Below are 14278 nucleotides of genomic sequence, written 5' to 3' on the forward strand. Positions count from 1 at the left end.
TATTGACTTAACCCCCAAACTAAAAGTAGAAGAAGAAGCATACCCTTTTCTTTGTTGCTCTGCAATTGGTGTTCAGGATTCAATCAAAGGTTTTGAGACAAGAAAAGCAAAACAAAAAACCATCACCCATCACCACCACCACCACCATCACCACTAACAAAACGTCAAGAGAAGAAATTAACAGAAAGAGACTCAGAAATGACTCAGATGTTGGGACTATCAGAGAGGGAGTTTAAAATGACTAAGATTAATGTGCTTCAGGCTTTTGTGGAAAGGTGGATAGCATATACAAACATATGGTAAGTTTCAGCTGAGAGATGGAAACTATAAGAAACAGTCTAATGGACATGCTATAAATAAAAACACACAGTACCAGAGATAAAGAATGCTTTTGACAGACTCATCAGTAGATGATACAACTGGGGAAAGAATCACTGAACTTGAAGATAGGTCATCGAAATTACCCAAACTGAAGCTCAAAGAGACTCCTTCAAATACAACTAAGATAATTCATTATCAGCACTCCTACACCCCAAGAAATGTTAAAGGAATATGATACCAGACAAATACATGGCTCTACATAAAAATTGGAGATTTCTGGAAATGGTTGAAATGAAGATATTATAAAGGCATTTTTTTCTGATTTTTCATTGGTCTAAAAAACAATTGATTTTTAAAAATGTACAAATAACAATGTTTTGGGGTTTATAACATGCATAAAGTAAGATGTATGAAGAATTTGAACAGTGGGAAAGGTAAGAATTGGAAGTGTACTCTTTTTGGGTTTTTACATTCTATTTGAATGGTATAATATTATTTGAAGGTAGACTTTATTAATTAAAATTCTATGTTGTAAACTCTGGGGCAACTACAAAAAAAGAAAGACTCAATCCAAAAGCATAAAAAAATCAGGATAAAGGAACAAAGAATAGATGGAATATATAGAAAATAACTTGTAAAATGGTAGACTTTAAACATATCAGTGATTATATTAAGTGTAAATGGACTAAATACTGCAATTAAAAATTAGAGATTGTTTAGATTTTATATCAAAAAAAGGCCTAATTAAATGCTATCTGCAAGAAAACCACTTTTATTTTATTTTTTAATATAAATACATAGATTAAAGGTAAAAAATGGAAAAATTATGCCATGCAAATACTAATCAAAAGAAGGCTGGAGTGGCTATATATAGAGTGGGGCAAAAGTAGTTTCACAGTTGTATGTGAAACACAGTTTATTTTTTTAAAATATATTTTTATTGATTTCAGAGAGTAAGGGAGAGGAAGAAAGAGATAGAAACATCAATTATGAGAGAGAATCACTGATTGACTGCCTTCTGCATACCCCCCCCCCCCCATCCCCAATTGGGGATCAAGCCCACAACCCGGGCATGTGCCCTGACCGGGAATTGAACTGTAATGTCCTGGTTCATAGGTCAATGTTCAACCACTGAGCCACTCCATTCGGGCCACAGTTTATTCTTGTGTTATTATTTATTGTTGTGTTATTTTTCCATAAGAACAACTGTAAACCTACTTTTGCACCATCAGGCACAGTAGATTTCTGAATAAAGAGTATTTGTTGGAGTGTTGCTTGTACACCAAAAGGTTTGGGATTGATCCCTAGTCAGGGTGCATACGGGAGGCAACTGATTGATGTTCTCTCACTTGATGTTTCTCTCTGTGTGTTTCTCACCCTTCCTCTCTCTAAAACATATCCTTGGGTAAAGATTTTTTTTAAAGTATCACCTACAGTAAAGACAGGTAATTGGTTGGAGTGTATCCCATATACCAAAAAGGTTGAAAGTTCGGTTTCTGGTCAGGACACATACCTAGGTTGAGGTTCGATCCCCAGTTGGGGTGCATGAGGGAGGCACCCAATTGATGTTTTTCTCTCACATTGATCTCTCTCTCTCTCTCTCTCTCTCTCTCTCTCTCATCAATAAAAACGTCCTCAAGGTGAGGATTAAAAAAAAATCACAATGTGGTGAAAAAGTCAGTTCATGAAAAGGCATAACAATTCTAAATATGTATGAATATAACAGTAGAGCCTCTCTCTCTCTCTCTCTCTCTCTCTCTCTCTCTCTCTCTCTCTCTCTCCCTCTCCCCCTTCCCCTCTCCCTCTCTCTCCTTCCCTCCTTTCCTCCCTCCCTCCGTGTGTGTGTGTGAAAAACTAATAGAACAGAAAGGACAAATCCACAATACTAGTTGGAACCACAACATTCATCTCTCAGTAATTTATAGAACCAGTAGAGAGAAAATAAGTAAGGAAAAAAGTCCTTAATAGCACTGTCAACTAACTTGACCTAACTGAGAGTAGACCACTCTACTGAGCACCAGCAGAATGTACATAGTTTTGAAGTACATGGGGAACATTCAGTTAGGCCATTTTTGGTATTATAAAACAAATACAAAAGACTCAGAATAATATAAAGTATCATCTCTCACCAAAATAGAAACTAGAAATCACTGACAGAAAGATGTCTGAAAAATTCCAAATACTTGGAAATTTACAACACACTCATATATAAATCTTAGGTCAAAGAAGAAATAACAAGGACAATGAGAAAATATTTTGAATTGCATGAAAATGAAAATATATCAACATTTAAAGGGATATGAGCTTAGAGCGAATTTATATTTGTGATGCTTATAACAGAAAAGAAGAAAGGTCTTCTATCAATACTTTAACCTTGTACCTTAACAACTAGAAAAGAAGAGCAACTTAAACTCGAATCAAATAGAAGGAAATAATCAAGGGCAGAAATTAGTGAAATTGCAAACAAAAAAAGAGTAAAGACTATCAATGAAACAAAAAGGTGTTCTTTGAAACAGTTAATAAAATTGATAAGCCTCCAGCCAGACTGACCAAATAAAAAAAGAGAAAGCACAAATTTCCAATATCAGGAATGAAAGAGGAAACATCACTACAGCTCCTACAGAAATTAAATAATAAGTAATATTTTGAATAACATAATTGAAGTGTGTCAGAAAGACAATGGAGCAAGGCTGAAGAGAGTTCTACTGGCCAAATCTGGCACCACTTGAGCACTAAAAATATACAGTAATGAAGTATAAATCATTGAAAACATGAAATTCATAGTTGCATATTGATAAAAGATTGCTAATGAAAAAAGGGAGGTCTCTTGCTTTTAGAAGAGTGCTGAGTGCTGACTAATAGATATGGAGGGAGTACTGAAGTTGAAATGTTATATTTTGCAACCATAGTAAAGATTGATTCAAGCAGAAGACATCAGTCAATGTTAAATCTGGGTGGAAATTTAGATAAATGGGACATACACATGGACATCAATGATTCTACATGTGATATTGTTAGCATAGGTAGCTAAATATTAATAAAGGAAGGGAGCAGCCCTCCTGGCATGGCTCAGTGGTTGAGCATCCACCTAGGAACCAGGAGGTTGCAGTTCGATTCCCGGTCAGGTCACATGCCTGGGTGGTGGGCTCGATCCTCAGTGTGGGGTGTGCAGGAGGCAGCTGATCAATGATTCTCTCTCATCATTGATGTTTCTCTCTCTCCCTCTCTCTCTCTGGAAAAAAAAAAGTTAAATAAAGGAAGGGAGAAAAGGAAATCAGACATTATTAAGTACTAGAGGCCTGATGCATGAAGATTCGTGCAAGAATAGGCCTTCCTCCCCCTGGCTGCCAGCACTGGCTTCCTTCCAGCACCTGGGACCCGGGCCTTCGCTCTGGCCACTACCTCTGCCTTTGCTCTGCTCCTGCCTTCCTCCTGAAGCTCCCCCCCCCCCCCCTTATAGCAGGCTTCCCGCCCCAGCCGCTGCCATCTTTGTCAGGTCAATTTACATATTCCCTCCTTATTGGCTGTGGGCGCCACCATCTTTGTCGCAGAGTGATGGTCAATTTGCATATTCTGTCTTTATTAGATAGGATAATCAACTAGGGAGCATAAGCCTGCTTAACCAGGAAGCTACTGCTTCACAAATCCCAGGGGATTGCAGCATTGCCCTACAACCTGTATAGAGAGGAAGAACTGACTTTTCAATCTCCTAGGTCCACTGGCTCAGACAATGGGGGAAAGTTCTTCTATGAGGCATGAGGAGCCAAGATGACAACCATAGAGGCCTGTTTGTCTAGCCTGGGAAAAGGATTGCATTGGATAAGGAACACAGAACCCCAGAAGATTTAGGAAATAGATTGGTTAGGGGGTGGATCCATCAGAAGTACATGAAAGCTTGGAAAGTTGATTGGTTAACTTGCAGAAAAGCCTGGTCTTTCCCAAGCCCATCTATTATATATATATATATATATATATATATATATAAAAGCCTAAGCAACCAAACCAAACAACCGGTCGCCATGATGCGCACTGACCACCAAGTGGCAGATGCTCAATGCAGGAGCTGCCCCGGTGGTCAGTGCGCTCCCACAGCGGGAGCGCCACTCGGCTGACCAACCCATCCCAGTGGTCCACCAGCTGGGCAGCAGCCACTCACTCCCTCAGTAGTCCTGTAGATCCAATCTCCGGAGAATGGGCAAGGCACCCACAGACTGGTGCCTCAGGCATAATCCACAGCTGCTTCCTCTCCCTAGACACCCCACAAGGAAGAAATGATATAAAGGCTCCCGACAACTGGCACGAACATCAGTGGGATGGATCCAGATCCCAGGCCAGCAAGGGTGTCCCACCCTCACCCGGAGGGCCCATCATGTCCCACAATCCCCACCCCCCGGGTGGGCACCAGATGCAAGGCCCACGGCTGGCTGATGAGTACCGCTGCAGCGGCATGAGCCTCTCCAGATCGGGACTGACTGGGCGCAAGCCCGAGGCAGGCGCAGCGGCGCCAGGATGAGCAGGAGTGGCAGGCAAGAGGGGCAGGCAGTGTGGACTGAGGGTTTCGGCCCAATCCCTGCATGCACCGGGCTTCTAGTGATAATATAATCACAACTTAACAAAGAAGTTTTCTCTCTGGTAACAGGCATGCCAGGTTTATTCACACACTGTCTCTGTAGCAGCCGTGTGGCCCCAGCAGCTGGTGGCTCGTAGCTGTGTGGACTTCAAGCAGTCTCCAAGCCCAGCCTGAGTACTGGATATAGCAGCACCAGCCGGCCATAGCACAGCCAGGAACTGGACTAAACTTTGACATGGCACACAATCTCTAGACATTGGCCCTATTTCTGGGCTTAATGAAAACAAAATTGGATTTTTTCCAACGTGGGGACGGATGGAGAAGAGACATTGGAAACCTGGAACAACCTTCTATTTCTACCCAAATAAATCTTGTCACGCCACAACTTCCCACTGCATGGGTCTCTCAGAATGCTATTCTTGTGATCCCGGGAAAGAACCCCATTTCCACTGGCAGCACTATTTTTAGGACACAACACCAATCATGTAATATTCAGGATGGTGATACATAACCTGAACAACATCTAAAGAGATTGAACACATCATTGCCTCAGTATTATTACTCCTTATAATGTGACTTGGAATTTAGGTTATTTTTTGAGATATATTTACTTAGCTCTTCTCTGTATGAGCCTCACTAAACTCAGTTTTGTTCCAGAGTCCACTAATAACCAATGAGATGTATTACCTTTTGATAGAAAATTGAGCCTGATATGTTTTGGAGAGATGGTGCCAGTGTGCATTCTAAAGCCTGTGGAAAACCATAGCCTCACAGGTGACCCCTTTCTGGGTTTGGATCAACTCTTTTATTTTTTATTTGGAAATCATCTTAAACTTATAGAGAAATTATAAGAATAAGAAGAGTACAGAGACCACCTATATTCTTCATCCTGATTTACCTATTGTCAATATTTTACCCTATAGGTTAGCTGGCTAATATATTCTTAAATTTTAATTTTCCTTCCTTCACTCTGCAAGTCTCTGCGCCCGCCCCCCCCTCTCCCCTTTTGGTCATGTAATACGTTCTGGAGGGTCTTCAAAACTGAGGAGGGTATATACATTTGCTTCTTGAAGCCTGGATCTGTCTTGTCCCTATTTGTGGTTTCACCAGCAGTATTAGAGTTGAGGCAGCCTAATTTATCTATGAAGAATAATATTGCAAATTTCCGTAGTGGTAAAGCATTTCTGTGCATTCTGGTAGAAAGTACATGGTGTGGAGGGTGGAAGTTGTTAACCTAAATGTTTTCTGAAATCGTTGAGGTTGAAGATTTGGGGCGGAATTATATTGGCGCTAAAGAAGATAGGTGGTGTCCCTTGATTAAGTTCTATTTTGGAGGCAGAGGTACCAACTTATTATCACTTAACTGTAGTTGAGGAAGAAAAATGAGGTGCTTAGAGATGTTGATAAAATTACCCAGGTTGGTAAATTGAGAACTACTTTGGTCAGTTAATCTACTTCTTGTTCCTCCCCATAGGAGATGTGCAAAAGAGTATAGGGCACCCTTTCCTGTTGGATCAGAGTTCACGAAACTAAATTCCTCTGTAAGATCTCCAACTTAGTGTTATCAGGATCTAAGACATTCTCTATGCTTCAGGACTGCTGGAATTATCAGGCAGGCCTGGATTGTCAAGAATGTAAGACCCTCATTTTCTTAGAGTAGGAAGATGTAAAAGGATTTTGTGATCACATAAATATAAATGTAAGTTCCAAAAAATTGATATAAATACAAAAAATAGGCACATAAACACAAATATTAGTCATTGCAGTGCTACAGCAAGCACTTAAAGAAAATTAAATGTCCTGTATTAGGATTAAGGTATGGGGTATCAGTTAGAATGTGGAATATTCATATAATTTACATCCATGGAGTTGAATTTTATACAGCCATTAAATATCATAAATCAGATTATCTGTAAACATGTAAAAATGCTTGTGACATAATATGGAAAAATCAGAATATACATTTTCTGTACATGTGATTGTGGCTAAAACTACATATACTTATGAATAATATGATAGTAATAACATATAGTAGTGTTGTTATATAGCATTTTTGGTAGAACAGAAATTAACCACTTAAAAAATGAACTTTATTTTTTAGAGCAATTTTAGGTTCATAGCAAAATTGAGCAAAAGGCACGGAGAATTCTCATACACCCCCACATGTGCACAGCCTCCCCCATTGTCAACATCCCCCACCACAGTGGTATGTTTGTTACAATTGATGAACCTTTAGTGAATCATCATTAACACCCAGAGCTCGTAGCCACTTTTTTTAAAAAAATGAAGTTGTTTGAATTTTGAAATCCCACCAGGGTTTATTGGTCAGCAATCCAGAAATCTGTACACAGGGAATCTTAGATGCTTACTCTCTGACAGCTGCTAGAGGCTGGACGTTTATAAAAATTAAACCAATAGGGAAACTTATTCCAGTTAATCCCCTCCAGAAGACCTCTATACCCAACCTATTTTGCCTTTTAACTCTTTATTTCCCTCTCACAGTCGCGACTGGGCTGTGCCTGTTTGGTTGTGATTGAGCATCTCTCTGTGCACTATTACATGTGGACTTGTCTTCTTCCATCTCCCTCTAGGCAGTACATTTTCAACTGAGCACCTCAAGCTTCAACTCCAGAAGGAATCCCTAAATGAGTTGAGGAAAGAGTGTACTGCAAAAAGGTAAATGAAACTCTGAGAATAATTGTTGTGAGTGTCAAGTTTACTTTGAGGATAGGATTTGGAAAAGTAGAATTCTTTAGAAGTTGCTGTTATTAATTTGTATTCCACACACCTCAGGGCCATATTCATTTATTCAACAAATATGTATTAAGCACTTACTATGTGTCATACGTGTCACACACTGTGATAGAGGCATTTATTAAAGCTCCTAGTATATACTCATAATCAGAAATGAGAACTGTTTAGTTTTCAAGGTCATAGCACCATGACTTGTCTGAATCTTCTCCTCTTTCTATCTTCAACATGTAGTGGAGTTGATAGTTTTTCTTCAGTAATTTCTTTAGATTTACTCCTGTTTAATGTTAGCTCATTTGGATTACCTCAACAGCTCCTAGATGATCTCTCTAACATCATTCTCTCCATCTTTCCAGTTTATCCTCCACGTTGTTATCAGACCTCTTCTCTATTTTTACCATATATTTTTTCTTTTTTTAAGAGCCATGGTGATTGTTTTGCTTAACTTTCAAATAATCTTCAGTAAATTTGTGCTATACAACTGTAGCTAATTTCAGTCACTCCACAACATTCACTTAACAAATGCTGATGCTTCTTCTCTTTATTTTTTTCCAGCACATGCTTAATTTGTTGCCTCCTCTATTCTTTTGCTCATCCTTACTCATTTTTTTTTTTCAGGAAAGTAATTTCATCCTGCATTTTTCTTTAAAAAACCTAGCAAGTGAGGACTCAAGAATGTTAGACCTAGAAAGAACCTTGGATTTCATCTAGTCTATTCCTTTCAATTAGCAGATAGGAAAGCCAGGCTCTTGGAAGTTACTCTTTATCCAACTCACTAGGAAAGCAGAATTAGATCCTCTATGTCTTCAGTGCTGTTTGCATTATACAACTACGTTTACATTTCATTTTGACCGACAGCTTCTCCTAAATGCTTTTTTCCCCTCTTACATTCTTAATACAGTTGAGCAGGTATTTGTACTGTAGGTGTTTCATCTGTTGTTTATGTTTCTTAAGCAGTTCAAAAGAAGAGCTGCATCATCTCGTGCCACAGTTTTTGCTTGTTTGTTCTTTTTCTTAAATTGTTTTCCTAACGTGGCAGCAGTTTTTTTTACATAGTTGTAACATGTAGTTGTAAGTGAAAAACAAAAAATTTTTTTGAGGAACTACTAGATGGTTATGTCCTGAAATCATATTAAATGAGATGGTGGTTGCCTTATAGGTCCTCTTTAAACCTTGTTTCCTTGTTTATAAAATGGATATAATAATATCAACCTAATAGCATTGGATTGGCATTGGATTAGCTCATTTGGATTACCTCAACAGCTCCTAGATGATCTCTCTAACATCATTCTCTCCATCTTTGGCATTGTTATAACAAATGGCATGTTATAATAATTAAATAAAACCATTTGTAAAGCTCCTGGCATATAGTAGTAGGTGCTTGGTCAATGATGATTTATACTCTTTACATCCCTTAAAGGGTATACATACATACTAGGCCTCAGTATGTATAGAGTTGGCTTGGTTGATAGTATTTAGAGATAGCTCAGGAAGTATGTTAGATATTATTCTTGCCTTTACTGCTAAGTTCCTGTGGCCTAGTATAGACCGTGCAATCTTTTTCTGTGGAAATAAATGTTTGAAAGCATGTAAGCATATATTTGTTTAACAAATGTACTTTTTTCCCTCTCCTTAGAGAACTTTTTCTGAAGACTAATGCTCAGTTGACAATTCGTTGCAGGCAGTTACTATCTGAGCTTTCCTATATTTACCCAATTGATTTGGTAAGTTTCAAATTCTCTGAAAAAATGTTTTGTTTTGTTTTAAAAGATGATTTTTATTTGAAATTTCCTCTCAATGAAAAAACCCATTGCTCTGGTCTTAGTCATATGCTCTGTCATGATTTCACTCAGGAGCTAATATCCATTTTAAAAATAGATTTAGATTTGGTTGGCATTAAGTTCCACCATTAATTTTTTATACCAATTTGTTGGAGGGAGGTGTTCATCTTCGTCTGAAAGAATACCAAAATCTTTAGGATCTTTTTCACTCAAACCCATTATCAGCTACTACCATTTATTTTTTTTTAAATATATTTTTACTGATTTTTAGAGAGAGGAAGGGAGAGGGATAGAGATATAGAAACATTGATGAGAGAGAAACGTTGGTTGGCTGTCTCCTGCACACCCCCTACTGGATGTCAAGCCCCCAATCTGGGCATATGTCCTGACCAGGAATCGAACCAGTGACCTCTTGATTCATGAATCGATACTCAACCACTAAGCTGCACTGGCTGGGCTCAACTACCACCATTTCTGACACATACATGCAGATACAGTACATGTGCTCTCCTTAAAGAATATAATTACTAGTCAATTTATATTTATTAGTATTACTTCAGCTATTCCTGTCAGACTGTTAAATTTTTTAAATCTAGTTTCTTGGAGTAAATGCAAAAAGTAAAACTTTATTAAAACTAACTAGATTCTTTTTAGGGAACCAAATCTGCTAAATTTGATGTGTTTTTGAATGAAGACTAATTTTTCATTTAAAAGACTAATATTTTGAGAGGAAAGTTAATAGGATTTTAGGTTGCTCATAAATCTTATTAATTCTATTTAAGATTTTTTATTTATAGCTATGTATTGGGCAAAGGATATTTTTATGATAAAATTTTATATGGCTTTTTGCTTAGACCTAATGTTTTAAATGTTTATATTATAGAAAATTTCAAGTATATAAATATATAGTGGTATAATGAATCATCATGTACTAATCACCCAGCTTCAACAATTATGGTAATATTTTAAGTCTAGGACAATATTGTCTTTGAATTAACACTGACCTGTTTAATTCTTGGAGATTTGATTTAGAGTTACTTTGCTTTATACATAAAAACAGTTAATTTCATTCTTTGGTTATATTCACAGAATGAGCACAAGGATTATTTTGTATGTGGTGTCAAATTGCCCAATTCTGAGGACTTCCAAGGTATTTTATTTATTTTACTTCTAAGTATTTGCTGTACATAGTATATGAGTTTGTTGCAGGGAAAAATAGAGATATCTTAAAATGTTGTTGCCTAGCCTTTCACCAGAAGGGTCTTGGACCTTTTGTCCCTTCCCAATTGTGAGGATATAGAGTCAGATTCCCTGATAGACTTAAAAGGCTATTTGGTCTAATCATGGGGAAAAAATAGTTGCACATTATATTTGAAACTTAAAAGAAAATATTTTTTAAAGGGCTTTAAGGAAATTAGACAATGGGGTACATAAGAATACTTAAAACCTCCCTATTCTTTTGCTTTGATTTTCATGACTAATTTGTATGTGGTTGGGAGCAGAGAGAATAACAAACATTAATCTGTTATTATTTAGAAAATCTATTTCTGCTGATGTGAAATGTATTTGGAAATTTAATATTTTTACATTCCCACTATGACAGGTTAAAGTTGTTCTGTCATTTCTGTTCTCTTTTAATTAAAAAATTTATATTAAAGATAATATATACTATGATTCATAGTAATTGCTGATTTTAAAATATTTAATTTTCCTATTCTCTTTACCAGTATGCCAAAGAAAAGAACTTATTATATTTGGCAATAAAATATTTTTTTATTGTTAGCAAAGTAGCATTCTCCCTCCCCTCTCCCCAGTCTACACAGTGCTTTAGGCCTGTTAAATAGCTTTATAGATTTTCAAAGCTAGCATATTATCTATTTGGGAAGAAGTTATTAAATATAGAGCATTATCAGTTTTGGTTGGGACGTCCTTCCATTTCCCTGTAAAGGAAATGTTTTTATTTATGGTCCTTTAACATTTAAGAACATTTTAATTTATTACCTCTATTAGTGGCCTGGTGCACGAAATCCGTGCATGGGGGATGGGGTGTCCCTTAGCCCGGCCTGCACCCTCTCCAGTCTGGGACCCCTCAAAGGATGTCCTACTGCCGGTTTACAGGGATTGGGCCTAAACCGGCAGTCAGACATCCCTCTCACAATCCGGGACTGCTGACTCCAGCCGCTCACCTGCCTGCCTGCCTGCCTGCCTGCCTGATTGCCCCTAACCACTCTGCTTGCCAGCCTGCTCGCCCCCAAATGCCCCCCCACCAGCCTGATCACCCCCAACTGCCCCCCGTGCTAGCTTGCTCTCCCCAACTCCCCCCCTGCTGGCCTGCTCACCCCCACTTTCCCTCCCCACTGGCCTGCTCACCCCCAACTGCCCCCCTGCTGGCCTGCTCACTCCAAATTGCCCCCCCCTCTGTCCTGGTCACCTCCAACTGACCCCCACTCACGGCCTGCTCACCCCCAACTGGCCTCCCTGCTGGTCTGCTTACCCCCAACGGCCCCTGCCGTCCCATCTGACCTGATCACCCCCTGACGACCCAAGGTCCCAGCCCCTCTTTTTTTCTTTTTTTTTCAGCGCCTCCTTGAACGGAGGCCAGGGCTGGCTGGAAGCAAGTATCTAGAATTTATTTATCTTCTATAATTGAAACTTTGTAGCCTTGAGCGGAGGCCATCGCTGGGGCAACCCAAGCCTCCTGCTTGCTCCAGCTACGTGGCTAGCTGCCATCTTGGTTGGGTTAATTTGCATGCTCGCTCCTGATTGGCTGGTGGGCATGGCTTGTGGGTGTAGCGGAGTGATGGTTAATTTGCATGTTTCTCTTTTATTAGTGTAATTGGCTTTTACAACAGCCCTTACAACAAGTAGTTGGGACCTGATAAAAGACGAGTGATAAGACAGGAATGGAAAAACCTGTATTCAATCCTTGGTCACTTTCTAGAAACCATGTAATTTGGAGCAAGCCATCTAAGCTTTGAGTTGATTTCCTAATTGATAGTATGAACATATTAATTCATGTTGTGAAGATTATATCTATAAAAGCATGATATTTTGCCTTATCTTTAATCCTTACAAAAACAAACATAGGAAACTCATAAGGAAGATGGTATAGTCTCATTTTACAATGTGTAAATGAGCTATTCAGTGATTTGCCAGAGACCACAAAGCTAGGTAATAATCTAGCTGGGATTTGCCTGGTTTTCATTGTACAGTGTTCCTTCCAATTTCTGTAAGTCATACAAATGTGCTTTTGTGGTGATTTTAGGCAAAGTTATGGTGTCTTAAAGCCCATGACACATCTTTTTCCTCATTCATCTATCTAGCAAAGCTACTGAGTACCTTGAGCCCTGTGCCAGGTTCCAGGGATACAGAACATTCAGTTATTGAAAAAATATTAATTCAACTCAGGTACTATGCTGAGTTTTGAGAATATGGTGATAGAAAAATATGTTCTCTCCTTTCATGGAGCATACACAGCCTATTGCACTATAAAAAATAGAATAAGTATGTAACAAGTATTTAGTAAAGGAATATGCTATCTTAGACAATAGAGGAACCTACTTCAGATAAAGCAGAGAACAACTCTCTGAGGAGAAGCATTTAACAGAAAATTTGAAGCTGAAAGGTGTTAACTATATTACAGTTGGGGAGAGCATTACTTAGAAGAGGAGCAGCAAGTACAAAGGTCAGGATTCAGTAATGGGCTTGATATACCTAAAAAACTCAGGGTGAGGGGAATGGGAGAAAAGACCTGTATTTTGGGAAGTCATATAATCTCTCAGAGCTTACTTTATTGACCTGTAAAAAAATGAGGTAATATCTACATCTCCAATTCATTGTGATGATTTAATGAGATAACATTTGAAAATGCTTTTCCTTTTAAAGGTGCTCATATAAATGTACTTGAAATTAGTTGCAAGAGAGAGGAAGGAAAGAAGGAGAGGGAAAGAAGGAAGGGAGGGAGGGAAGAAAGGACAGAAAATCCCAGATCAGACCTATGTGGCTGGGGCATAGTGAGCAAGAGGATGAGTTATATCAGGGCAAATAGGAAAGGTCAGCCAAGGCTCTGAGGCCACTGTAAGGAGTTTAAATTTTATTCTCAGTTGAGTGGGAAACCCCTGAAAGGTTTCAAAAGGGGAATTATATGAGCTGATTTATGTTTTTAAAAGTTACTCTGGCTGCTAAATGCAGAATGATTTGAAGGGAGGCAGTAAGGGAAGCAGGAATGTCAGTATTGGTGACTGTCACCTTAATCCACTCTGGGACGTTTCTTGATTCTGTTTTTGTTTTCTTTGACGTTGTTTGTTTCCTAGTTTTCCATAGCTTTTATTAGTTACCTGTGCTTTGTGTATGCCAAACAAGCTGAATAAATTCTTCATACTCTTTAAAATAGAAGTTCAGCTTTTTAGTGCAGTTGCTGAAAAATGAAATGGGAGATAAAATGAAATAAGTGTTTACTTTCACTCTAAGGCCCTATTCATGCTCCATAACTCCTGGGAATCAGACATTTTAAGAAGCACATATGGTGGTATTGGACTTTAGAATTGTATGTTAGCATTCTGCAAGGCATTTCCATATACTCAATTTACTGAGTACCTTGCGTGTGTCATCTACTGTACCAGGTGCTGAGAGTATACCAAGATGATTAAGACATTGAGCCTACCTCAGTGAAGTTTCAGTCCAGTTGAGGCTATCACACTTGTAATCAAGCCAATCAAGAAATATTTATTGCATTCATACCCTGTGTCAGGCACTTAGGAATTATACCAGGTACTTGGGACTCAAAGAAGTGGGCATAATCAGTCTATCAGGAGGGGATCAGAAAAGCCTTTTTAGCAAAGAGGGTGGCTGAGGT

The 14278-nt window shown here is 38.6% G+C and overlaps 1 protein-coding gene across 1 annotated transcript in view; it reads left to right on the forward strand.

The window, feature by feature from the left end:
- Positions 1-14278, forward strand: part of UVRAG (UV radiation resistance associated) — a 271885-nt gene that overhangs the window by 130501 nt on the left and 127106 nt on the right. The window contains exons 9-11 of the mRNA XM_079787935.1: positions 7483-7567; positions 9279-9366; positions 10513-10573. Coding sequence (XP_079644061.1) covers positions 7483-7567; positions 9279-9366; positions 10513-10573 — 234 coding nt within the window. The remainder of the gene's footprint in view (positions 1-7482; positions 7568-9278; positions 9367-10512; positions 10574-14278) is intronic.

This window comes from Cnephaeus nilssonii (assembly GCF_951640355.1).
Source record: "Cnephaeus nilssonii genome assembly, chromosome: 13".
NCBI classification, from domain to species: Eukaryota; Metazoa; Chordata; class Mammalia; order Chiroptera; family Vespertilionidae; genus Cnephaeus; species Cnephaeus nilssonii.